The following is a 27,970-nucleotide window of genomic DNA, read 5'->3' as shown; positions in this document are numbered from 1 at the left end:
AGTGGGTGAAAGGCACTGATCTGAAGGTTTCTCCCCGAGCCTGATCTGATGCTTTACATTTCCTCATTAAAAAATCATCCCATATTCAAATACCTTTCACACCTGGCCCTTTAAGATACCTGTACCTGTATTCTTCTCAGTATCACACAAAAGGGGATTTTCTTCATTGACCATCACATTATCATGTTCAACTTAACTTGTTAGAAAGCCAGAAATAGAATAGGCAAAAAGGACCTTGCTTGAGCTTTCCAAAGCAAACAGAAAATCAAAGTCAAAAGAAGGATTTTGAGGGGAACATGCCAGCTGTTCTCTCAAAGTGCTGAGAGAAAGGGAAAGGGGATGAGAAATGCGTAGAGTTAACCTTATGGCTTGTGATTCCTCTTTGGTCAACATCGGTGGAGAAGCGGTCAAGGAGGACATTACCTGAGTCTGGATGCGGTTGAGGCCCCTGAACCAGAGGATCTGTCCACGGCGCAGCTCGCGCTCGGCATGGTCGATCTCCTCCATTTCTTCCATGTCCTCCAGCTCCTCGTCAGGGATCTCCTGCCTCTGGGTGCCGTGGCCGGCAGACTTCAGGAACCTCAGACTTTTGGTGGGGATGGATGAGATCAGCTGGAGGGAGGAGGGGCAGAGGGGTTAAGGTCTTATCACAGTCCAAACCATGTCGGCAATATTGGACCACAAATCCCATCTCTACCACAGAGGACTACTAACATACAGATAGCAAAGACCCAGGTTACTGGTATATATGGAATGACAGGCTGGACTGCAACAGGTGCACAACAGGGACCCTCACACAATGTGCATCTGTTAACCGAACGACCAATTTCCACAGGAAGTCAGCTCGGAAAATAAATGTGACTGATGCAAAAGTAATGGGTTCTTGTCTGGTGACTAGGGTTGCAAAGGGTCAGAAACTTTTCCCCGAAATTTTCCATGGGAAGTTAAGCCCGGGAATTTTGCTTAAAATATATATTTTTTAAAGTTAGCTTTATAACAGCAAACTTTTTTTGAGGGATACACAAGGCAATTCTTAGTCTTGTGGCATATTTAGGTTAAACTGTCACCAATTCAATGGAATTGCAGCCCTCTGCATTAACAGTGCACTCTTCCATCACATGTGCAGCTGATTGTCAAGATCTTGCACACTAATAAGATGCTATTGAGCCCACACTACTACACTGTCTGAGCCAAGGACTACATGCTTTCTGGTAAGTTCTGATTACAATACTAGGTGGGGTGAATATATTTTATATTACATTTTTGTTAACGAGTAAAATAGTAGCCTACAGCAAAGTGTGTTTATATAATTTCTAACCTGTTAACAATTTCTGCTAGTTTTTGCTACCATGTGGATTTTAGCTTGAGTCTACTAACTGAGTTATTTCACTCGTTTTCATACATGTTTCATTTTAAAACATTTATCTGACAAAGGAGTTGTTTAATCTAACTGCTTAACTATTTATCTGTACATGGAATTGGATTTGTTTTTTTTTACTCATTTCCCCCCCTAATCTTTACAGGAAAATGCCACAGGCACCATCTGATGTGTGGAGACATTTCACTGCAGCTAATGTTGAAGGAAAAGCTGTGCACATTTGCAAATACTGTGCCAAATCATATGTGAAGAATTCAAGTGCATAAAGTTCCCTCAGCGTTCACAACAAACAAGCTGACAAAAGTCACTACTTCTATTCGAAGTAAAAATGACAAATCAGACACCTTATCGATAGCAACAGCTCATGGTCCTCCTGGAATCAGGAGTTTTTTTTGACTCAATGGAGGAACGTAGTCAGAGAAATGCTGATGAATGTCTTGCTCGAGCTGTGTATGCAGCTGGTTCACCTCGGATGCTCACAGGCAATGTGTATTGGAAGAGATTGCTGAATGTTCTTCACCCAGCATACACCCCTCCAACCAGACATGCTTCTACTCATTTGCTGGGTGCAGAGTTCAACAGATTTCAAGTGAAGGTCAAGCAAATCATAGAGAAAGCAGACTGTATTGCAATCATCTCTGATGGGTGGTCGAATGTTCGTGGGTAAGGAATAATTAACTACATCATCTCCACCCCTCAACCAGTATTCTACAAGAGCACAGACACAAGGGTCTCTACATTGCAGATGAGCTGAAGGCAGTCATCAATGACCTTGGACCACAGAAGGTATTTGCACTGGTGACAGACAATGCTGCGAACATGAAAGCTGCTTGGTCTAAAGTGGAGGAGTCCTACCCTCACATCACACCCATTGGCTGTGCTGCTCATGCATTGAATCTGCTCCTCAAGGACATCATGGCATTGAAAACAATGGATACACCCTACAAGAGAGCCAAGGAAATGGTTAGGTATGTGAATGGTCATCAAGTTATAGCAGCAATCTACCTCACCAAGCAAAGTGAGAAGAATAAGAGCACCACATTGAAGCTGCCCAGCAACACCCGTTGGGGTGGTGTTGTCAGTCATCATGTTTGAGTCTCCTGGAGGGGAAGTCTGCTGATATGGACAGCCCCATCAAGAGGATCCTCCTGGATGATGCATATTGGGAGAGAGTGGTAAGCAGCCTGAAACCGATAGCAGTAGCCATTGCACGGATTGAGGGAGACCATGCCTGATGTTCAGACTCTGCTCGCAGATGTAAGAGAAGAAATCCATACTGCCCTGCCCACTTCACTGTTGTTCCAAGCAGAGGAAAGTGCAGTTCTGAAATACATCAAAAAGCGTGAAGACTTCAGCCTGAAGCCCATACACGCCGCAGCGTACATGTTGGACCCCAAGTATGCTGGCAAGAGCATCCTGTCTGGTGCAGAGATCAACATCATCACTACCGTGTCTCGCCACCTTGGCCTGGATGAGGGCAAGGTTCTTGGCAGTCTGGCGAAGCACACTTCCAAGCAAGGGCTTTGGGATGGAGATGCAATATGGCAGTCATGCCAACATATCACATCAGCCACCTACTGGAAGGGACTGTGGATCTGAGGCTCTTTCGCCTGTTGCCTCCATCATCCTCCAAATCCCACCAACATCAGCCACCTCAGAGCACAACTGGTCCTTGTTTGTGAACACACACAAAGCACACAACAGGCTGACCAATACAAGGGTTGAAAAATTGGTGGCCATCCGGGCAAATTTGAGGCTTTTTGAGCCTGACGACGAGCCATCCTCAACAAGGTTGGAAAGTGACAGTGAAGATGAGGCCTCATAGTCTGAGGTTCAAGAGGTGGACATTGAGGAGGTCCAGGGAGAAGACATGGACGCCTGAGAGGAAGACCACCAAAGCTTTAGTTTCTAGACTATCATTTTACAGATGTATGTTGAAAACATTTTTGGGAGATGTGATGGATCATTGAGGATCATTCAATATTCCCTTTATTTTGTTGTTCAGTGAAATCATCCCATGTGAAGAGTCCACTCATTTAAAGTTCAATTCGTAACTAAATATTTATTTATTTATATTGGAAGGATTTAATCATTTGCAATTATGCCTACTTATAAGGAAAAAGGTTTATGTTTCTGTCTCCATATGATATGGTAAATATATCCAATGCAAAAATATCTACATTTAAATGGTATTAATATTAATTTTCCTATATTCCCGTTAATTCCCACTGAAAGTTTCCACCTCTGAATATTCCCCAAAATGTGCAACCCTACTGGTGACAAAGCAATGTTTGGTCTGTGGTCATGTCCAGCCATTTACTTGCTAGGTCAGCATCACAAAATGCACAACTAATGACATCACAATCAACAACATAAAAAACAACAGGAGGTCAACAGGAAATTGTAATACAATAGATATTTCAGAAATAACATACCAGCGCTCAAATCAGGAATTCTAGATCCTCATCATCCAACTAGCCATTTCAATACAGTGTGGCAATTCAGCTACCCAACACAGCCACATTGGGGCAGTAGTGTTTCCCTGACGGATGGGGCAGTGTTGGAAAGTTACAGGTGACGCACTTGCAACTCACTGTGTGTGTGTGTGTGGGTCTTCTTACCTGACCCCAGAGGAGACTGCTAAAGCCCAGAAAGGTGCACCATAGCCACTGGTCGATGCTCAGGCCCACGCAGCTGAAAGGTTTGCCTCCCCACTGCACTATGACTATCTGAGAGGCCGGAGAGGAAAGAAACATTTAGAGGTCAAGCTCATTTTCATTCACGGTTTCTTGGTTTGCTGGTAATTCCATTTGACAGATATGCGTGTTACAACAGGTTTCATGTGAACCGTGTATGAATATGGTTTGGGTTTCGTTTTTCTTCATTCTTTATTTATCCAGGTGAGCGCCATTGAGATGACTCATTTAAGGGAGCCCTGGCCTTCTTATATATGGGGAAGAATCTATATTCTTCCAGAAATTGACCCCCTTTCCTATACAAGGGTACTACTTTTGTAGCCTGCAGTCAGGCCAAATGTAGTGACCTATATAAGGAATAGGGTGTCAATTCAGACAGACCCATCTTCCCTAAACATCTGAAACCCTCTTCTAAGAGCATCTTAAATTAACCCCTAGCGCTGGCTTTGCTGATCACTACTTTAATGATGGAAAATGTACTCACTACGACTGTGATGTGGTTGTCTCACCTAGCTATCTGAAGACAAATCCACGAATTGTAAGTCGCTCTAGACAAGAGCATCTGCCAACTGACCAAAACATTTTTTTAAATGGTGTCTGTTTAAAGCAGTGAGCAACTCCAGCAAGCAGACATGCTACAGTCTGAAGACACTAGACACTAAGTGTTACCTGGATGATAAAGGTGCCAAAGACGATGGAGCAGAAGATGAGGTTGTTGAAGATGCCGTCGAAGACGTTGCGCTCGCCGTGGATCTTTCTGGCGTTGATCTCGTTGAAGAGCTGCAGGAGGACGAAGGTGTTGAAAATAATGGTGTAGTGCTCTGAGGGAGGCGAGTGGAGGGGTGCGTACCGCCCGCTGTCGATGTCAAAGATCTGCTCACCTGGGGGGGGAGAGAGCGAGAGAGCGAGAGAGAGAGAGAGAGAGAGAGAGAGAGAGCGAGAGAGACGGGGGAGGTGAAGTGTTGACCGACTACCTTTTAAAAATATCTTTATTTTATCTAGATCACTTGTCAAACTCATTTCACAGAGGGTGTCTGTGGGTTTTTGCTCCTCCATTGTACTTGACTAATGAATTAAGGTCACTAATTAGTAAATAACTCCCCTCACCTGGTTGTTTAGGTCTTAATTGAAAGGAAAAAACTCAAACCTGCAGACACTAGGCCCTCTGTGGAATGATTTAAAGGTAGCATTATGATGCAGAAAGGAAACAGTATAGTGGGTCAATTTCCACAACTACTAAGAACATTGAAGCATAAGGCTCAACTTCACCGCTGTTTTGGTCCGGTGGCTACCACGCACTAACAGCGTTAAAACGAACCCTTGCACATGTGCAGATACTGTGTGAGAGCGAAGTGCTGCATCTTGCTCATCAAAATATCTGCACCGCTGCTCGTGGCAGTCCCATTGAGATCAGAACACCTCTTTCACATCAAAAGATCAGCAAATTACAATTAAACGTTCAAATGTTCTCAGCCTTCTGCCGACTGAGGTTAATCTGACATTGGACAGTGAAATGTGTTGTTTTGCAGCCGTTGTACATTTTACATTTACATTTAAGTCATTTAGCAGACGCTCTTATCCAGAACGACTTACAAGTACATACATTCATACTTTTTTGTACTGGCCCCCCGTGGGAATCGAACCCACAACCCTGGCGTTGCAAGCGCCATGCTCTACCAACTGAGCCACACGGGACCTGTTGTACACGCCCCTGGAGCAAATTAAGGTTAAGTGCCTTGCTCAAGGGCACAGCGTCAGGTACTTCACCTTGTCGGCTTGGGTATTTGAACCAGCGACCTTTCGGTTACTGGCCCAACGCTCTAACCGCTAGCGTACCTGCCGCCCTAGTTAAGGTGGTAGTAAAGGTGACACCATCAGAGAGCCAGTCGATCAAGACCGCCTCATACCCATGTGAAATTCCATGGCATATGGTAAGCCGTTTCAGCTCAGTGCGCAATTAGAGTGAGATGCAGAGAATGGAAAACACACACACGCTTCTACACAGACACACTAGTACTTTACCTACGAAGAGCAGGGTGAAGATGAGGATGAGCTGGTAAACTCCGTGGCCAAGGATGTTCTTCATCATGGTGCGGGAGATGAGGGGCTTGTTGCGGCCGTACGGCTTCCTCAGCAGTAGAGACTCAGTGGGGGGCTCAGTGGCCAGGGCCAGGGAGGCAAAAGTGTCCATGATCAGGTTCACCCACAGCATCTGGACAGCTTTCAGAGGAGAGTCCTGGCGGGAGAGAGGGAGGTAGGAAAAGGATAGGGGGAGACAGGGAAGGGAGTAAAAAGAGGAGGAGAGATACAGAAAGGGGGGGGGGGGAGAGCAGGACAGAGTGAGAAAGATTACTCATGCAGTCAGTACTACTTACATAACATCCTCCACACTATCCCAACGTCAGACTGTAGACACACTGCACAAATCCAACCAACACATTCAAAGCAGTGCAGGCCATAACACGAAGAGCAAATGCTGCCTGAGTAGTGATCATTGAAAGCTAAAAGACTTCAGTAGCCCACACACTGCTCAGAAATGACACAAGCAGCTATACAGGTGTCCACTTGCTGACTCACCAGAGCTATTCAGGCTCCAGTAGAGAGGCAAACCACTTCACACCAGCAGAGGAGCTAGCGAGCTACATATGTCTATATACACATTGCCGGCTTAGCATTCTAGCAGAGCAGCTAGCTTCATATACATTAGCTGCTTAGCATGCTAGCAGAGGCACTACCTACATACATTGTGGAGCTTAGCATGCTAGCAGAATGGCTAGATACACACAGGTAAACACATTAGCATCTACACTAGCATTCAGTGTGTGTGTGTGTGTGTGTGTGTGTGTGTGCGTCTCTTGACCCGTGTGGCCCTCTAGTAAATGCTCAGCCACTCATCACTCATTATCTCAAAATTACAGCACTGTTGGATAATGCACACAGCTCAGGCCCGGAGCTTTAAATAGCTGTTTGTTCCGTTTCTATTGCAGGCCCATTTACCATTGTTTTACCCCTGGATGAGCACTAATTTGGCGGCTGCTGTGACCGACAGGTCAAATAGGGGCAGATGATTGCTACCTCTAGTCAGAGAGAACCTGAAAAGCAGCTCTGATCCAAGGGAATACATTAGAATAAATTGGTTGCTCCATTTTGTACTGCCTCAGTCATTGTGGATACACACACAGATCATAGACTTCAGTCATAGGTGACAAATCTTTCCATTCAAGCTAAGGGAGGATAGATCCTGGTGCTGCTCCTAAGAACCAAACCCTCTATTCCCTCTACAATGTCCCCTCTGAATGCAAATCAAATCCAAGAGCACAGCGCTTAGTTTTTCTCCATATCACATACAATGAGTCATAACGCGCAACAGAGCTGGTGTGCTGTGCTCTGCTTGTTTCAGCAGAAGGTGGGGGAGGGGCAAGAGAGGAGAGGAGCAGGTATGTGTGACAGTCTGTGTGAGGCATGGAGGGAGAGAAAGTAGCCAAACCGACACGGGCTAGTTAGACAAACTATGGCAGCAACAAGTTTGTCTATCATACCATCTGATAGTGCCCGACTTGAATGCATCAAATTGTTGTAAAGAAGCTAGATAGCTAACATAGTAAGGCTGATTGAGGCGGTTTTGCTGCACTCCCCGTACTGGTCTACAACACCATTCCTATTAAACAACAGCCTACCTGTTGGTTGATCATTGTAGCCTACTCCTTCTCATTTGTCCATCTTCATTCAGTCATTTTAATTCCATTTGGCATCGATTAGAAATGTCCCACTTCACTTGCGCTTTGATTGACTAGAAGCTACACGTGAAACGGATGTGTAGGCTACATGAGTCGTTTTTACGGGGCGCACTCATAACTGTCATAAAACTGTTTATTAAAAAATAAATAATGCAATTTTTTTCCCTCATTTAAACTTTATTTAACTAGGCAAGTCAGTTAAGAACAAATTCTTATTTACAATGACGGACTAGGAATAGTGGGTTAACTGCCTTGTTCAGGGGCAGAACGACAGATTTTTACCTTTTCAGCTCGGGGATTTGATCTAGCAACCTTTCGGTTACTGGCCCAACGCTCTAACCACTAGGCTACCTGCCGCCCCAATGGTCTATGTAGCAATGTCACAGACAATTTTATTTAATTTCAGACAAATCTTTTTCATTATTAAAATAGGCCTATATTCTTCTTACAAATGAATACTCTCCCAAGTAATGGAAAAGCATCATCCGGTGTGATATCTGCATAACCGTGCCCATCCCTAGTTTGTGTGTGTGTTACCTGCGTGATGCAGGCGCCGGTGAAGGCCACGATGACGGCTACTACGTTAACGGTGAGCTGGAACTGGAGGAACTTGGAGATGCTGTCGTAGACGTTGCGGCCCCACATCACCGCCTTGACGATGCTGCTGAAATTGTCGTCCGTCAGGATGATGTCAGACGCCTCCTTGGCCACGTCTGTGCCGGCGATACCCTGCAGGTGACACACATTAAGTTCTATATTGAAGTTGTGCAGAGCCGTGGTCTAGTGTTAAAGCCCTCGGCTCTGGACACACATATTTCTCTCCCAGGAGACAAGGGTTCAATCCCCACTCCAAACCTTCATATCCCTGTCTACCCCTCGGGCAACTCATAACGGTCTCATTAAGTCAAAATGCGTAAGAGAAACAAGATATTCGATATTCAAGTAGTCGTAGCCCTACACACATGTAATTGCGGTGCAGTACGTTTGTTGTTACTGTTGATATGTGCCGATATGTGACGGCCATTGGTCACTACAGAGTGCGATGTTATCAGTCAGTCAACTTCGTTGAACTTCAGTTTCACATCTTTCGCTCATGTAAACATGCAGTAAATTACATCCATAAAGTTTACAGTGACATCTTTAAAACCCAACATCGTTTTTGACTCCCCATATAAAAGTGCAGATTAAAGTTCCATCCTGATCGTTATCTGGACTTGTGACGATATGACTCACGGTTATCTGGACAGTATGAGATTCCATACAGTACGGGCAATCATTTACAGCCAATCAGTAGCAACATGTTACTTTCTGATAGGACTGGCAGAGAAATGAGACTCACCATGGCGAAGCCGACATCAGCTTTCTTCAAGGCGGGCCCGTCGTTGGTGCCGTCTCCTGTGACTGCTACTACCTGCCTCTGTTCTAAGACCGTACTGTCGATGATACCTGGGGGGAGAGAGAACAACTTACCAAATAAGACATCTGAAATGACAGATTTCAGGACACTGACTTGTGAAAATGACATTTTTCATTTTCATCCTGAAAGAGCAAAGCGAAGTACCTTTGACTAATGTGTGCTTGTCGGTGGGTGAGGATCGTGCAAGTACTCTGAGTTTTGGCCAGATCTTATCAATGCGCTCTTGTTCAATCTAGAAGGGGAAAAATGAGACTAATTAGCCTACAATCCCCATTCTTCATCTATCAACCATGTTGTTAGCTCGTTCCATTAGTCCATCAGGGCCAACTAACCCTACTAGGTTTATTAACACTGAAGTACAATGTCAAACAGGGTTGTGTTCATTAGGGCACGCAATGGAAAAAGGTCTCAAACCTTTTGCAATGGGAAATGAAAATAAGTCTTTCTTATTGGACGAGCCCAGGTAGTCTCTCCCTGTTTCAATCCATTTTCTTCCGTTTGGTGATAATGAACATGACCTAGATGATTGTGTTTTGGTGTAAAGGCACGACAATATATTTAACCCACCTCTCCCTTCTCGTTGCGGATCCGTCGGTTGAACTCCTTGCCTTCCATGCACAGGAACTCGTCTCCGGGCTGCAGGATGCCACACTTGGAGGCGATGGCGCGGGCCGTGTTGATGTTGTCCCCGGTTACCATGCGTACCGTGATCCCGGCACGCTGACATTTCTTGATGGCGTCCGGGACCTGGAGGGGCAGAGAGAGAGAGGTGTTAGTATGACTGACTGGCTGCGAAATCCGGGTTTCCTGACAGCTGCAGGACTGTCCTAGCTTGCAGAGCTCAAGCCTAGGCATCAGCTCAGGGAGTGTACACAAGTCTTCAGGTCTCAGGCAAGATCACTGTACGAGCAAACCACTTCTGTTCCATAGGGAACAAGTCATCCTCAATATCCCATCTGGTTGCAATGGGTCTTTGACTTTCACCAGCACAGGAGCTGTTGATAGACCATGTGTGAGGCTGACAGAGATTACCCATTAACTAGGACCCAGAGTTGTTCCTAGTCAGTGGCCTCTCTGAATGTCACATATCTATACTGATAAGAACACACTTCGGGGTCAATGGAAATGTCAATAACACAATAACTCTGACATTTGCATACAACTGTGTGCAGAGGCTTGCTTCCTTTTCAATAGTCTCATGCCCTAGAAGCCATGTCGGGTGTGTGGTAGGTAAAGTATATCAGATTACTCCACTGTATCTTTGCTAATGTCAGTCTGCTTGTTTTGTTTGACTGTGGTCCATAAACTGACCTCGGGTCTGACTGGGTCCTCGATGCCCACCACACATACACAGGTCAGGCTGGTGAGGATGTCGTTCTCCTGGTCCCAGTCAGGCTCGGCCTCCGAGACAGGGAAGTCGCGGTAGGCCAGGCAGATGGTGCGCAGGCCCTCTGAGGCCATGGGCTCAATCACCTTCTTCACCATGTCCTCTCTGTCCCGGGGACGAAACACCTTGGTCTCGCCGCTCGCTGTCAGAAGCTTAGAACACCTGGTGGTGGGGGAAAGAGCGAGAGAAAGAAAGAACGAGAGAGACGGGTGTGATGTGGTTAGACCCAGCGATGTGATAACACACAGCAGGAAGCCTGTTTCTCTGACTTCGTCCCAAACGACACCCTAATCCCTACATAGTGCATTAAATTTGACCAGACCCTATAGGTGGGTAAAAAGGAGGCATGTTTAGAGCCATTTGGGAAGGCTTAGACTCATTTCTCCAGGCCTGTTTTTAAGAAGCTATGTTAAGGGGCTTGGTGGGATGCACTTGAACTACTTAGCGGCTAAGCCGAAAACAATTCCTTTGCAAGCCTGGCTGGCCACCTAGAACCCATGTTAAGCTCTTTGAATGAGAGGTGCTTAGTGCTTTGCTAATTGTGTGCCATCCACTTCCACTACAAAACCAAAGTTGTTCCATGTTTGTATGAGGTGATAACTTGTACACTATCAGTATATAATATCATTGGCTATTTATGCCACTTAGCAGACCCGGTTGTCCAAACTAACTTACTGAATGCATACATTTTAGTATGTATGTGATCCATGTGGAAATTGAAACAACAACCTTGGCATTGCTAGCACAACGCTCTTTCCAACTGAGCCCCACAGGACCATAGAATCCATACATGGACTTAGATGTACACCAATTTACACTTAGTTTACCATTAATATCAATGTCTGACTAGTTAAGATTCACCCCACACTGAATACTGAGAGCAGCTTGATTTAGCTTGAAACCCAAACCTACTTCTTGAGGAGGATCTCAGAGGCTCCCTTGCTGAACATGCGGAAGCTCCCGTCCGCGTTCTTCAACACGGTGCTCATGGACTTCCTGCAGGAGTTGAAGGTGTAGACCTTGTAGAGCTTCTCCTCAGGGATCTCGTTGCGGATGGCCTGGTAGTCACGCTTCAGGTCATTAGCGAAGCCCAGCAAGGCACATTCGGTTTTGTTGCCCACCTGGCGCGGCAGACCTCCTTCCTTCTCCGGAGACTGGTTACAGAGAGAGACACACCAAGTGTCACGTAAGGGTTGTGTTCAATTGGCACAAAACAGAAGAAACCGCTACCAAAGGGAGTGCAATGAGGAGGTACCGTCTGTACTTGCCCAATAAGAAAAAAGCTTGTCTTCCGTTGTCAAATGTTTTGCTACGGCATGACCTAATGATTAGGACCCAGGTCACGTTGGAGGCTATTAACATTCAGTCATCTCATTCTAGTGATTTGTTACTGACATGACATTTACCAGCAAAACTCCTACCCCACATTTAATCAATTAAATCGTCAACAACATCTATTCTAAACCCATCAGTGACTACACATCGATAGTGCACACACACACACACACGCCTGTGCAGTACTCCTGGACAGACAACCATTTCTCGAGGCAACCTCCCTTACCATAATGTTGGTGGTGTAGGCGCTGTTGACGCTGATGCCCAGGACAAGGATGTCCATGATGGCGGCGGAGATGAGCTGGGCATCAGGCACGTTGCGGTAGTGCTTGTCGGCCACATAGGCCTGCACCACCGTCATGCGGTTCATGGTCAGCGTGCCCGTCTTGTCCGAGCAGATGGCCGTAGCGTTGCCCATGGTCTCACAGGCGTCCAGGTGACGCACCAGGTTGTTGTCTTTCATCATTTTCTGTTAGGAAGAAGACGGGGGGACGGGGGGTGTTGAGGAGGAGGGCGAAGGGGAGACATGAAAAAGGTCATTGAATTAAATATGAGCTGCAGAAGGTAAATATGAGCTGCTGAAGGAGGTCAAAAGCCTAAAAATAGAAAGGGACAGTTTAACTAAGCTTTTCCATTCAACAGTACTGCAGTGGCATCCTCTCCTCTCTGCATCAAAAGCTGCTGTATCTTCTAAGTCTACAGTGGTGTGAGTGGGCTGGATAACGCCTTAGATACTGGTCTTCCAGGGCTAGGGTCTACTACTGATATTACTAATCAACCTGTTGGCCCAACAACTCCAGTTAGAAGGATCATGACACAGCCAACTGGCTTTAATGTATCATGTAAGGCTAGCCTCTTAAAGCTACAGTCTTGGCTAAGTGAAGGGCTAACTGGCTAAGGGCTAACCTACTTTGTAAGCGAATAAAGCTTGAGTTAACAAGTAAAGCTCGTTGGCAGTGCGGGTCTGTTCAAACTGCTTGCGGTAAAAACTACACCAGGAAGTTGAATTGTAACCTTGCACAGCCACAATGGCTTGGCGATATGGCCTAAAAATAAATGTTTTCAAACTTATTGATGAGTCATGATATACACTATATATACAAAAGTATGTGGACACCCCTTCAAATTTGTGTATTCTGCCATTTCAGCCACACATGTTGCTGACAGGTGTATAAAATCAAGAACACAGCCATGCAATCTCCATTGACAAACATTGACAGTAAAATGGCCTTACTGAAGAGCTCATTGACTTTTAACACCTTTCCAACAAGTCAGTATGTCAAATTTCTGCCCTGCTAGAGCTGCCCCGGTCAACTTTAAGTGCTGTTAATGTGAAGTGGAAACGTCTAGGAGCAACAACGGCTCAGCCGCAAAGTGGTAGGCCACACAAGCTCACAAAACGGGACCGCCGAGTGCTGAAGCGCGTAAAAATCTGTCCTCGGTTGCAACACTCACTACCAAGTTCCAAACTACCTCTGGAAGCAACGTCAGTATAATAACGGTTAGTCGGGAGCTTCATGAAATGGGTTTCCATGGCCGAGCAGCCGCACACATGACTAAGATCACCATGCGCAATGCCAAGCGTTGGCTGGAGTGGTGTAAAGCTCGCCGCCATTGGACTACGGAGCAGTGTAAACACGTTCTCGGTAGTGATGTATCACGCTTCACACCATCTAGCAGTCCGACGGATGAATCTGGGTTTGGCGGATGCCAGGAGAACACTACCTGCCCAAATACATAGTGCCAACTGTAAAGTTTGGTGGATGAAGAATAATGGTCTGGGGCTATTTTTCATGGTTCAGGCTAGGCCACTTAGTACTAGTGAAGGGAAATCTTAATGTGACAGCATACAATGACATTCAATATGATTCTGTGCTTCCAACAGTTTGGGGAAGGCCCTTTCCGGTTTCAGCATTACAAAACCCCTGTGCAAAGCGGGGTCCATACAGAAATGGTTTGTTGAGATCGGTGTGGAAGAACTTAACTTTTTAGGGATAGGGGGCAGCATTTTCACTTTGGATGAATCACGTGCCCATAGTGAACTGCCTCCTACTCTGTCCCAGATGCTAATATATGCATATTATTATTGGATAGAAAACACTCTGAAGTTTCTAAAACTGTTTGAATTATGTCTGTGAGTATAATAGAACTCATATGGCAGGCAAACTTCCAAACAGGAAGTGGAAATTCTGGGGCTGGTTGATGTTAAACTCATCGTGTATTCACATCCCAGTAAGATATGGATCTGTTCGCACTTCCTACGCCTTCCACTAGATGTCAACAGTCAGTAGAACGTGGAATGAAGCCTCTAGTGTGATGTGGGGCCGGATGGCAGCTATTTGAGTCAGTGGTCTGGCAGAATGCTAGTTCCTGGTCACGCGCGCTAGTCATGATATGGCCATGTGTTCCATTACTCTGTAGACAAAAACGAATGCACCGGTTGGAACGTTATTGGATATATATGACAACAACATCCTGAAGATTGATTCTCTACTTAATTTGACCAGTTTATTCGACCTGGAATATAACTTTTTGAAGTTTTCATCCGAGTTCGCCTGGACCGGCGCCTGCGTTTGGACATGTGAACTAAACGTGCTCGCAAAAGTAGCTAATTGGACACTAGTAATGGACATTATCGAACAAAACAACGATTTATTGTGGAACTAGGATTCCTGGCACTGCATTCTGATGAAAGATCATCAAATGGAATATTTATGATGTAATTTCGTATTTCTGTTGACTCCAACGTGGCGGAGAAATGTTGTGTATTTCTGAGCGCCGTCTCAGATTATTGCATGGTATGCTTTTTCCTAAAGTTTTAAAATCTGACACAGCGGTTGCATTAAGAACACGTGTATCTTTAATGATATGTAAAACATCATAAACTTTGATGAAAGATACATGAGTACTTCTGTTATTTGACGTGGCTCTCTGTAATTACTCCGGATATTTTGGAGGCATTTCTGAACATGGCACCAATGTAAACTGAGATTTGTGGATATAACTATGCACATTATCGAACAAAACATAAATGTATTGTGTAACATGATGTCCTATGAGTGTGTCATCTGATGAAGATTATCAAAGGTTAGTGATTAATTTTATCTCTATTTCTGCTTTTGTGACTATCTTTGGCTGGGAAAAATGGCTGTGTGTTTTTTGGATTTGGTGGTGATCTAACATAAATATATGTTGTGTTTTCGCTGTAAAACATTTTTAAAATCAGACACGATGGATAGATTAACAAGATGTTTATCTTTCATTTGCTGTATTGGACTTGTTAATGTGTGAAAGTTACATATTTTCAAAAAATATTTTTGAATTTCGCGCGCTGCCTTTTCAGCGGAATGTTGTGACCCCTGGGCTAGAAAGGTTAACTGGCCTGCACAAAGCCCCGATCGAACACATTTGGGATAAATTGGAATGCCAACTGGGAGACAGGCCTAATAGCCCAACATCAGTGCCCTACCTCACTAATGCTCGTGGCTGAATGGAAGCAAGTCCCCTTAGCAATGTTCCAACATCTGGTGGAATGCCTTCCCAGAAGAGTGGAGGCTGTTATAGCAGCAAAGGGGGGACCAACTCCATATTAATGCCCAGGATTTTGGAATGAGATGTTTGATGAATGTTTTTTTCTTTTTCTCTAAATAAGCTGTGTCTTCAATACACTGCATTTCAAACAGTCAGGAATAATTGAATGATACCTAAGCTAAATATAAGCCTTCCACAACCATAACTACTAATTATTTAATACAAATAGTTTAACTTGCTTTTTTGCAATAATCACTGATCTGGCTCTCAAGTCTATGAAAATGCCATTTTGTAAACAAATGTAACAAAAATGGCAGGGGAGCCTAGTGGTTAGAGCGTTGGACTAGTAACCGAAAGGTTTCAAGATCGAATCCCCGAGCTGACAAGGTACAAATCTGTCGTTCTGCCCCTGAACAAGGCAGTTAACCCACTGTTCCTAGGCCGTCATTGAAAATAAGAATTTGTTCTTAACCGACTTGCCTAGTTAAATAAAGTTTAAATGAGGAAAAAAAATGGCATTATTTATTTTTTAATAAAACAGTTTTATGACAGGTATGAGTGCGCCCTGTAAAAACGACTCACATGTAGCCTACACATCCGTTTCACGTGTAGCTTCTAGTCAAAGCTCAAAAGTGTAGCAAGTGAAAAAAAATATATAATAAAAGAACCATGCATAATGCACATCCACTAATAATGACTAACTTCTTACAACAGGCATTATAGAAACCCAACACAGATCTCATAAACAATCTCTCAAGCACAAGCCTACGTGCTAGTGAGTAGCCAGCTAATCTTTATATTTACTCCATATATCATCCAGCCCTAACAGACACTCCATATTCGGACAACTACAACTAATAAAATGGCTTATTGTCTGGTAGTGTTTTTGCTGCAGACCCTGAGGCGGAAGGGGAACCTACTTTGACAGAGTAGGCCAGGGAGATGGTGACGGCCAGGGGAAGACCCTCGGGGACGGCCACCACCAGCACGGTGACGCCGATGATGAAGAACTTGACGAAGAACTGGATGTAGATGGGTGTGCAGTCCTTGTGCCAGGGCAGGCCCTGCACCCAGAAGGTGTCCACCACGAACAGCACAACCAGGATGATGACCGTGATGGCAGACATCACCAGGCCTAGAGAGAACACAGTAGTGAGACTCATCACTCTTCATCCACAATATAAATCAACAGGAGTGTAATCATTACACCCATTCGGTTGCCAAAACGTTTACTGTCAACAGAAAATGTTTTGTAAACTAAACTAAAGTTTCTATTAGACAAATTAAGGTACGTCCCTCCCGGTTTTGTCTCTCGCAAAACGGCGAGAGAGAGCGACAGCGAGAGAGAGAAAAGAGAAGTTCACTGACCGGCTTTGCCAATTTGTACTGCCAATTTGGTTAGCTTCCCCTGGAGAACGGACTTTTCCTTCTTCTCCTTCAAGTTGGATTTCCTCTTCTCGTCGATGTCGACTTCGTCGCTGTTGAGCGGCTGCATCTCCATGGCGGCTCCGTCCGCGGCTTTAGCTGAGGGGGAGAGAAGAGAGGGGACGTTGACTTAAAGGTTGGACTGACTCAGAATGGAGGTACTCCTACTGCAGGTTCAATTACCAGCCCTCAAGGGTGAGAACGCTTCTGGTTTTCATGTTTTAGTTCTAATCAACTGGACTGTTTTGCCAACCAATTAGCTGATGAATGAACTACCAGTTAAGGAAGGAAACCAGCACTAGTAGCCTTGCCTTTCTGCCTACCTGGCTCATGTTCAGCAGGCAACAAGCGCGAACTAAGATTTTGAAACAGGATTTACAGGTACAACTTACAATCAAATGGCCCATTGTAATTTTTCTATTTCAAAACATTCCTTGTTTCATGCCTACTGACCATAACCTGATTACTGTTCATTCTTGCACATTCATTTAAAAAAGCAAGTCACTGCACAACTGTTAAAGCAAACAAACTTTGGACATAGAAGTTGAGGGGGGCGGGGTTGAGATAAGCAAGTTGGAAAATCAATGACAAGTAGTTCCATCTCTCCAGTCCTTTAGTGTGATTCAATAAGGAGTCATTTTCAAAGAGAATTGACAGGGTGCCATAGTTTTTGCAAACCTTTTCTTTTGGCTTCGATTCACAGAGGAGTGCTTTTGGAAGGGAACTTGGGGTAAAAGTCATTGCAATTTTGAATCCGGTCCAAAATGTAATTTGGTAGGAATCTAATTACCATATTCCCACTCAGAGAGCAGCAGCCCTGGGATCTGTGGAATCCGCTGGGACAGTGGCCAGACTGACACCATTTCAATTCCTCTAAAGCCCCCTTCCCTCCCAGGTTTGAAAACGCCAACAGACACCTTGACTCATCTGACCAAGTAACATAGAAGACGCTGAGCCCCTGGTCTGACGGTGGGCAGGCGGGCTAGCCAGGCCAGCAGGGCTGATATCTAACCCAACTCTCCAAATGATAAAATCATTATCTCTGGCCCTGCCAGGGCTAGCACTGCAGGGGAGGATCAATGTGTCGGCTTCACCAGTCTCTCTACCAGCCCTGGACTGACTGACCAGTCATTATATACTGTCAGTCTCTCTCCCAGCCCTGGACTGACTGAACAGTCATTATATACTGTCAGTCTCTCTCCCAGCCCTGGACTGACTGAACAGTCATTATATACTGTCTGTCTCTCTCCCAGCCCTGGACTGACTGAACAGTCATTATATACTGTCTGTCTCTCTCCCAGCCCTGGACTGACTGAACAGTCATTATATACTGTCTGCCTCTCTCCCAGCCCTGGACTGACTGAACAGTCATTATATACTGTCTGTCTCTCTCCCAGCCCTGGACTGACTGAACAGTCATTACATATCACCAGTCGATTCTATCCCCAGGCTCCTCCCTTGCTGATGCCAGGAGCCACACAGCCAGCATCTGCAGAATGGGTGCCACGATATTCCCAGGTGGTGTGTTCTGCATTTACACAGCCTGTAATCCCAGACTGAAGGATTATTCTGCTCACTCCTGGCAAAGACAGAATCTGTGCACAAAGGAGCAGCGCCAGGACCTCAATGAACAGGCTCTGCTAGCTAACAGCACAGCTGCCGCTCTGTAGACACTGGCTGACTCAATGGACTTTAGAGAGCTGGGTCTCACGGTCGTACAATAGCATGACGCTGAACAGCTGACAAGGTCTATGAGTACTATAGAATGAAGGGTTCAGATTGGACAGCTACGTCCTCAATCAATTAGAGAGAGAAAGAGGGAGCGAGAAGGCCAAAAAGAAGATGCTCTTCCCCAGGATTGTTACAGGGCTGTAATCTCCTCGCTAAATCGCCATAGCTGAATTCAACAGCACCTGCAGCTAAATTCTTGGAGAGGCAAGGCAGAGAGGGCGAGAGAGAGAAGGTAACATGCTGGCCCAGACTAGACAATGAATGGACCAGTAACGGGCGCGCACACTCTGACCCACAAGGCCACAGAGTAGCATGGGGAAACAACCTGACCCGACACAGATTAAGCTACTCCTACTGACACCAGGCTAAACGACAGGTGAAGGTTGAACTAAAATCCAATACTGTTAAATGGGCTGAGGAGAAGGCAATAATGTAGAGCGAACCAGATCAAGGTACTGTAGCAGCGTGCAACCAAGTCAAAAGGAAATTAAAACGCACTCCGGCCTGTTACACTCACCTTTCTTGCGGTTTTCGGCTGCTCCATCTTGTTCTGTGGATGGAAAGTAAAATCCAGAGGAAGAGAGTCAGTCACTTATTGGGGAGCAAATTTCCAATTATGTAAATCTCCCATTTTGATTTGATACCGTGAGAGACGCCAATAATTTTTATGAGAAGCCAAACAGATGAATGCTGGGATTGCATTATGACACGCACATTCTAAATCAGCTCCTCCAGCCAATAGGCCATTCTTACACCCTCACCTCATACCAAACAAGTCCACACACACACACAATAGAACTACAGCCAGCCACTTTTATCATACACAAACACACCGAAAGCCTTAAACTACATAAATTGATCCACATCCTACTAAAGTATATTAACTTGTTTCAAAACCCTGAAACGTATGCACACATGTACACTATACATACAAAAGTATGTGGAAACCCCTTCAAATAAATGGATTTGGATATTTCAGCCACACCCGTTGCTGACAGGTGTATAAAATCGAGCACACAGCCATTCAATCTCCATAGACAAACATTGGCAGTAGAATGGCCTTACTGAAGATCTCATTGACTTTCAACGTGGCAGCGTCATAGGATGCCACCTTTCCAACAAGTCAGTTCAAATTTCTGCCCTGCTAGAGCTACCCCGGTCAACTGTAAGTGCTGTTATTGTGAAGTGGAAACGTCTAGGAGCAACAGCGGCTCAGCCGCGAAGTGGTAGGCCACACAAGTTCACAGAATGGGACTGCCGAAGCGAGTAAAAATAATCTGTCCTCGGTTGCAACACTCACTACCAAGTTCCAAACTGCCTCAAAGCAACGTCAACACAATAACTGGTTTCCATGGCCGAGCAGCCGCACACAAGCCTAAGATCACCATGCGTAATGCCAAGCGTCGGCTGGAGAGGTGTAAAGCTCTCGCTGCCATTGGACTCCGGAGCAATGGAAACACATTCTCTGGAGTGACGAGTCACACTTCATCATCTGGTAGTCCGACAAATGAATCTGGGTTTGGTGGATTCTAGAAGAACACTACCTGCTCCAATGCGTTGTACCAACTGTAACGTTTGGTGGAAGAAGAATAATGGTCTGGGGCTGTTTTTCATAGTTCGGGCTGGGCCCCTTAGTTCCTGTGAAGGAAAATCTTAACGCTACAGCATACAATGACATTCGAGACGATTCTGTTTCCAACTTTGTAGCAACAGTTTGGGGAAGGCACTTTGCTGTTTCAGCAGGACAATGCCCCCATGCACAAAGCGAGGTCCATACAGAAATGGTTTGTCAGAACCCTGACCTCAAACCCCATTAAACATCTTTTGGATGAATTAGAACGCCGACTGCGAGCCAGGCCCCGCAGCAATGTTCCACCATCTAGTGGAATGCCTTCCCAGAAGAGTGGAGCCTGTTATGGCAGCAAAGGGGGGGGACCAACTCCATATTAATGATTTTGGAATGAGATGTTCGACCAGCAGGTGCCCACAGTTTTGGTCATGTAGTGTATACACATACACACACGGCCTTGATTGAATAGAACTACAATTGCTGAACAAAGAATGGCAGAAGGCACTTGGCTATATGTAGAACACACACTAACAGCATATATCCCATCGTGAGCTGAAAGCACTCAATACAAGGCTGTCGACTGCACAGGCACAGCAGCATTGAACACGGCAACAAGTGCTAAAGTAAAGCCTTGCCAACTATTCCCATTGAAGCAGCAGCTCTCCCAAAATAAGTCCCACCACAGCTGAGACCTGACCTGTGCTCAGCTTAGCTCTAGTTCAAACCTCTCTCCTCTGTCAGCTCAGTGCCGTCTGCTCTGCTGTGTGAGTAAGTGATTAGTGGTGCTGCCGTGTTGCTGCAGTGTACAGCCCAGACAGAAGCCACTGATTCTCTACCTGTCTGACTCTGCTTCCTCACACTTCTATGCACATCAACTGCATCTATAGAAATTCAACAAAAGACTGTTGAGGAAAACTTCATTCTTTGTGTGACGGGCAAAGGCATAATAAAATGATGAAAAAGCATGGGTAGAGAAAACTGAATCATGAATCGATTCCGCCGCGCTCTGAAATGTCAACGTACTTTTCTTCTCTTTCTTCTCCTTCTTCTCCTTCTTCTTAGCCTCCTTCTCCTCCTCGTCATCGTCGTCTTCCTCCGAGGCGCCCAGTAAAGCGAAGATTATTCCAGTTTGAGAGTTCTCACCCACGGCTGTGACCAGCATTTTGCCGGAGCCCTCCATGACGTGAGTGCCTGCAGAGGGAAAACAGATAAGGGGGGGGGGGGGGGGGGGGTGAGGTAGACATACAACTGATGCTTACTCTGTATAGGCCTCTGCCAGGGCTTTTCCTTTCTATTACTTAGCGAAAGCCATGTAGACTAGGACTATGCTAACATTTTCCATTACAGTACAATTCTATGGGGATAGGGGAATGTGGGTGTTTGCAGTCCTAGATGCTGATTCCTGTGGTAAAGTGAGTAAACCTGGGGGATGCTGATAAGCATGATGTTTGTGCCTGCCTGCAGATAGAGAGGAGAGGTAGGGCCAAAAAGTCAGGCGCCTAGCTAATGCTACAGTGTAAATGCTAGGTGTTCCCCTGACTATCACTGATCTAATGCTACAGTGTAAATGCCAGGTGTTTCCCAGACTATTACTTAGCTAATGCTACAGGCACCAACATTCCCCCTTACATGGACAGTGCAGTGTGCCCTGCCTAGCTCTGTTGCTCCCGGCTTCATGCATCTGATTTAAATTGGTACTGATAGTAAGGAATATTTTTGGATGTTTCCAGTCCTGGGTCTGGATTCGGGAGCCTGTGGTCATTGAGTAAATCTGAGCGGAAAAACTGTAGGCCTATTTTGACAGCTAAATATGAGCGCATACAAACGTAATATCACATTTTGGAATGACATTTCAAAAGAGTCAAGCCTCAAATACTCGTCTTGGATGATAGCACACAAACACATTCGCACACTCCCAGCCTTTAATCAAAAGCCAATTGTGAGCCTCAGTGAATTAATGGAAACATGAGTCCCACAACACAACAGTAGCTTTCTCCAGAGTTTAATGCCCACAACTGAGACAGAGAGACAAGTGCATTAAGAGCTCCCCATGCCGGTGTTAATTAATTGGGCAGGGGCTGGTCTGAACTGGGTGGGATGATGATACAGACTAAAGGCAGACAGGCTCTCTTGGAGGAGAGACCAAAGGGGGCTGGGAGAGGCAAACAAGCACTTTTAAAATCCCCTCCTTGGGGATCTGACCATAAAAAGCCCATTTATTACAGGATCAACGTGCCTTCATAAAATGGGATTAGGGACAAGACGAGCAATACCCTCGGACGGCAAAATAAAACAGGGTTTAGAGGTAGATATATATATATATTTATTTCACAGGGCTCAAGTAGTCCTGGACCTACACCATCAGGTCCACAATCAGGGGTCCTATTGGAGTTCAGAAATATGCATTTTCAAAACACAGACCATCAACAAAATATGAGTTTTAAACCATTTCACCTGCGTTTTATATTGAAAGTCAGTGTTGTTTTGCTTCAATAGTCACAGAAAATACATTAGTGTAACACACTCAGAAAAATCGCTTCATTTTCATCAGATGATAACAGAAGTGCAACGCTATTTGGCTAGCACCCACATAAGTAAATAAGTTTACAATTTTTAAAAAAATGTAAAAGTTGCAAAAACAATACATGTCCATCATATTTCTAATATTTACCAGCTACATTTCCTAATGTATTTCTTGAAGTCACTATAGCATTTTACCTGAGAAACGTAGGCTAGACCAAGAAAAGTAGCTACACATCAGTCAGAGCACTCTCTGCTGATTGAATTCACCAATGTCATTCTCATCAGAGTGTAGAAGTGCAACTGAAGCACACCAGTCTGATGCAGAGCAGAGATTACAATAAGCAGAATTTGAGATCTGCCTATTCAAAACACAGCAAGATATTTCTTATGAGTTCTCTTTATTTTTGTGGAAAACTCCGAACTCCCTGACAGTACTTCTGGACTCTAGCTCAGAATATTGCTTGATACTGCCTGCATACCCCATTCCATTACAAAGTCAGATCATATATCAAGGGCCTAGCATTCTATTCCAGTTGCAAAATTGGTTTATTCCCCTATTAGGGGTGGGGTACCTGGCCTTCTATTCCAGTTGCAAAATTGGTTTATTCCACTATTAGGGGTGGGGTACCTGGCATGATATTTAAGTTGTAAAATGTTTTATTCCACTATTAGGTGTGGGGTCAATTCTAGGCTGGGCAACTGATCTACAACCACATGAGCTTCATAGTATAAGAAAACAAGGCAGAAGAACAAGAATAGAACAGCTACCTGACAACAGCATGGGGTCTCTATCCAGCGTTTTCTTGACGTGGTCCGACTCCCCCGTGAGGGAGCTCTCATCGATTTTGAGATCATTTCCTTGAATAAGAATACCATCCGAGGGCAGGAGATCACCTGGGAGACACAAACAGAATAAATATTCCTTTATGAATTCACAAGACGTGTGGCTGAAAACAGAATACATTACACACTCTGGTCAATTCATCCTTGCCAATAACAGGTAACTGGGTCCTAAATGTCTTCCTATGTAGTGGACTACTTATTATTTTTTCTCCCCAATTTCGATCTTGTCTCATTGCTGCAACTCCCCAACAGGCTCGGGAGGCAAAGATCGAGTCGTACATGACCCGCCAAACCACGCTTCTTAACACATGCCCACTTAACCCAGCCGCACCAATGTGTCGGAGGAAACGTCGTTCAACAGACGACCGAAAGTCAGCCTGCAGGCGCCCTGCCCGCCACAAGGAGTCGCTAGAGTGCAATGGGCCAAAGCAAGCACCCCCAGCCAAACCCTCCCCCAACACGGACGACGGTGGGCCAATTGTGCACCGCCCTATGGGACTCCCAGTCACGGCCGGTTGTGACACAGCCTGGGATCGAACCCGGGTCTGTAGTGACACCCCGGGTGGCCATAGTGGACTACTTTTGACCAGGGCCCATGGGGCTTGGGTCAAAAGTAGTGCACTTATATAGGGAGCCATTTGGGACGCAGAAGAGGTGCCTCTTACCGTATTTTATTTGTGCAACGTCGCCGACCACAATCTCAGCCACGGGGATTTGGATAACTTGGCCGCCGCGGACAACAGCAAACTTCTGCTCTTGTTCGATGCGGCTCTGCAAGCCGCGGAATTGCTTCTCTTTGCTCCAGTCGTTGAACGCTGTCACCAGCACCACGCAGACGACCGACAGCAGGATGGCGGCGCCTTCGATCCAGCCCGCCTCTGCCTCACCATCATCCTCCACCCCTCCAGCTGCGCTCCCACAGTCTGCATAAGGATCAAAGCACACAGTTACAGGGATACACTGCCAGGTGTCTAACAGACAAAATCTGAACACATATCATTAAATGTTGGTAATTAAATAGTAAACGGGTGACAACCAGACCCAGACGGAATTGCCGTACGCAGAATTTATTTTAAATAAATTCACTGCAAAGGGATAGTTTAAGTCAAAATACAAAATAAAATGTACACAGTGCAGTACAATGGGCACCTGCAGTGCCTTCAGAAAGTATTCACACCCCTTGACTTGATCCACATTTGGTTGTGTTGCAGCCTGAATTTTAAATTGAGATTGTGTCACTGGCCTAAACACAATACTCCATAACATCGAAGTGGAAATATGTTTTTAGAAATTAATTCTAAATGAAAAGCTATAATGTCTTGAGTCAATAATTCAACCCCTTGTTATGGTAAGCCTAAATAAGTTCAGGAGTAAAGATTTGCTTAATAAGTCACATAAAAAGTTGCATGGACTCACTGTGTGCAATAGTGTTCAATATGATATTTGAATTACTACCTCATCTCTGTACCCCACACATACAGATAATTGTACGGTCCCTCAGTCAAGCAGTGAATTTCAAACACAGATTCAACCACAAAGACCAGGGAGGTTTTCCAATGCCTCGCAAAGAAGGGTACCTATTGGTAGATGGGTACAAATAAAATAAAAAGCAGACATGGAATATCCCTTTGAGCATGGTGAAGTTATTAATTACACTTTGGAGGGTGTATCAATACACCCAGTCACTACAAAGATACAGGCGTCCCTCCTGACTCAGTTTCCGGAGAGGAAGGAAATCACTCAGGATTTTCACCATGAGGCCAATGGTGACTTCATTTTAATTTATTTTATTTAACTAGACAAGTCAGTTAAGAACAAATTCTTATTTACAATGATGGCCTACCCCGGCCAAACCCGGGCCAATTGTGCACCGCCCTATGGGAAAACTGAGGATTGGTCAAAATTGTAGTTACTCCACAATACTAACCTAAATGACAGAGTGAAAAGAAGGAAGCCTGTACAGAATAAAATAGTACAAAACATGCATCCTGTTTGCAATAAGGCACTATAGTAAAACTGCAAAAAATGTGGCAAAGAAATTAACTATGTCCTGAATATAAATCAGTATGTTTGGGACATTTTGTTCAGATCGTTGACAAAAAAAGACAATTAAATCAATTTTAATCCCACCTTGTAACAAAATGTGGAACAAGTCAAGGGTGTGAATACTTTCTGAAGTCACTGTAGGTGGTTTACAAACTATCAGGGCGATCCAAAGTGCTCCGATTTAAAAAGAAAACATCTGAGCCAGCACAGGCTGGTCAGACAACCACAGAGTTAACTCCACTACTGCCTAGGCATCAAGTAGAAGACGTAAATAGAGGTGTTGCTTACGTTCTCTTTCGGCATCTGGAGGTCTATAGAAAGAAAGGCCTAATGAAACTATGGCTGCCACTTCCAGGATAATCAGTGTTACATCTTGCAATGCTTCCCAAACTAATTGAAGAAATGTTTTGGGCTTTTTCGGAGGTATTAAGTTCTGCCCGAACACTTCTTTTCTTTTGTCGATGTCTGCGGGCTGCCCACTTAAACCTGGGGGAAAGAGAGAGATAGAATTAGATTAAATTAAGCCAGTACATTTGTGTTTTTACATTTTCTTAGTTTACCATTGAGATGTATATTTGACAATCATTACCATACCCACAGACAACAAGTCTGGAGGAAAATATTGGCAATATCCAATGCCTCATTAACCTCAACAACCATGCATGTAGAAATTTGCTGAATGAATTAAATGAAAATGGCCAGGATCAGAAAGATGGAAGATTCAATGAATACCAACTAGAGGTCGACCGATTAATCGGAATGGCCAATAATTTGGGCCGATTTCAAGTTTTCATAACAATCGGTAATCGGCATTTTTGGACACCGATCATGGCTGATTACATTGCACTCCATGAGGAGACTGCGTGGCAGGCTGACTACCTGTTATGCGAGTGCAGCAAGGAGCCAAAGTAAGGTGCTAGCTAGCATTAAACGTATCTCATAAAAAACAATCAATCTTAACATAATCACTAGTTAACTACACATGGTTGATGATATTACTAGTTTATCTAGCTTGTCCTGTGTTGCATATAATCGGTGCGGTGCAATTTATCATTGAATCATAGCCTACTTCGCCAAACGGGTGATTTAACAAGCGCATTCGTTAAAAAAGCACTGCCGTTGCACCAATGTGTACCTAACCATAAACATCAACGCCTTTCTTAAAATCAAAACACAAGTATATATTTTTAAACCTGCATATTTAGTTAATATTGCCTGCTAACATGAATTTCTTTTAACTAGGGAAATTGTGCCACTTCTCTTGTGTTCTGTGCAACAGAGTCAGGGTATATGCAGCAGTTTGGGCCGCCTGGCTCGTTGCGAACTAATTTGCCAGAATGTTACGTAATTATGACATAACATTGAAGGTTGTGCAATGTAACAGGAATATTTAGACTTATGGATGCCAACCGTTACATAAAATACAGAACGGTTCCGTATTGCACTGAAAGAATAAACGTTTTGTTTTTGAAATGATAGTTTCCGGAATTGACCATATTAATGACCTAAGGCTCGTATTTCTGTGTGTTATGTTATAATTAAGTCTATGATTTGATAGAGCAGTCTGACTGACCGGTGGTAGGCAGCAGCAGCCTCGTAAGCCTTTCATTCAAACAGCACTTTCGTGCGTTTGCCAGCAGTTCTTCGCTGTGCTTCAAGCATTGAGCTGTTTATGACTTCAAGCCTATCAACTCCCGAGATTAGGCTGGTGTAACCGATGCGAAATGGCTAGCTAGTTAGCGGGGTGCGCGCTAATAGCGTTTCAATCGGTGACGTCAGAGACCTTGAAGTAGTTGTTCCCCTCCCCAAAAGCCGCGGCTTTTGTGGAGCGATGTGTAACGATGCTTCGAGGGTGGTTGTTGTCGATGTGTTCCTGGTTCGAGCCCAGGTAGGGGCGAGGAGAGGGACGGAAGCTATACTGTTACACTGGCAATAGTTAAAAGTGCCTATAAGAACATCCAATAGTCAAAAGGTATATGAAATACAAATGGTAGAGAGAGAAATAGTCGTATAATAACTACAACCTAAAACTTCTTATCTGGGAATATTGAAGACGCATGTTAAAAGGAACCACCAGCTTTCATATGTTCTCATGTTCTGAGCAAGGAACTTTAGCTTTTTTACATGCCACATTTCACTTTCTTCTCCAACACTTTGTTTTTGCATTATTTAAACCAAATTGAACATATTTTTTTTGAGGCTAAATTGATTTTAATGATGTATTATATTAAGTTAAAATAAGTGTTAATTCAGTATTGTTGTAATTGTCATTATTACAAATGAATTTGTAAAAAAAAATTTAGTTTGTTTTTTTGTTTTTTTAAAGCCCGATTAATTGGTATCGGCTTTTT

The 27,970-nt window shown here is 44.5% G+C and overlaps 1 protein-coding gene across 4 annotated transcripts in view; it reads right to left on the bottom strand.

The window, feature by feature from the left end:
* The window catches only part of LOC120032174 (plasma membrane calcium-transporting ATPase 1-like), a 54,403-nt gene that overhangs the window by 5,199 nt on the left and 21,234 nt on the right, over nt 1-27,970 (bottom strand). For 2 of the 4 annotated variants that reach the window (XM_038978149.1, XM_038978148.1), the window contains exons 3-21: nt 25,908-26,105; nt 24,239-24,496; nt 23,499-23,624; nt 21,231-21,398; nt 21,044-21,088; nt 19,155-19,187; nt 16,850-17,005; nt 16,402-16,616; nt 12,177-12,419; nt 11,528-11,769; nt 10,540-10,777; nt 9,796-9,975; nt 9,373-9,460; nt 9,151-9,257; nt 8,349-8,540; nt 6,097-6,310; nt 4,744-4,955; nt 4,000-4,107; nt 424-612 (exon numbers count right to left, since the gene is read on the bottom strand). In XM_038978149.1, coding sequence (XP_038834077.1) covers nt 424-612; nt 4,000-4,107; nt 4,744-4,955; nt 6,097-6,310; nt 8,349-8,540; nt 9,151-9,257; nt 9,373-9,460; nt 9,796-9,975; nt 10,540-10,777; nt 11,528-11,769; nt 12,177-12,419; nt 16,402-16,616; nt 16,850-17,005; nt 19,155-19,187; nt 21,044-21,088; nt 21,231-21,398; nt 23,499-23,624; nt 24,239-24,496; nt 25,908-26,105 — 3,212 coding nt within the window. The remainder of the gene's footprint in view (nt 1-423; nt 613-3,999; nt 4,108-4,743; nt 4,956-6,096; nt 6,311-8,348; nt 8,541-9,150; nt 9,258-9,372; nt 9,461-9,795; nt 9,976-10,539; nt 10,778-11,527; nt 11,770-12,176; nt 12,420-16,401; nt 16,617-16,849; nt 17,006-19,154; nt 19,188-21,043; nt 21,089-21,230; nt 21,399-23,498; nt 23,625-24,238; nt 24,497-25,907; nt 26,106-27,970) is intronic. The other 2 variants (XM_038978151.1, XM_038978150.1) reach the window with 1 other exon arrangement.

This window comes from Salvelinus namaycush, chromosome 38, assembly GCF_016432855.1.
Source record: "Salvelinus namaycush isolate Seneca chromosome 38, SaNama_1.0, whole genome shotgun sequence".
Taxonomy (NCBI): domain Eukaryota; kingdom Metazoa; phylum Chordata; class Actinopteri; order Salmoniformes; family Salmonidae; genus Salvelinus; species Salvelinus namaycush.
Note: the sequence above shows the minus strand (reverse complement) of the source record. Positions and strands in the feature narration are given on the sequence as shown.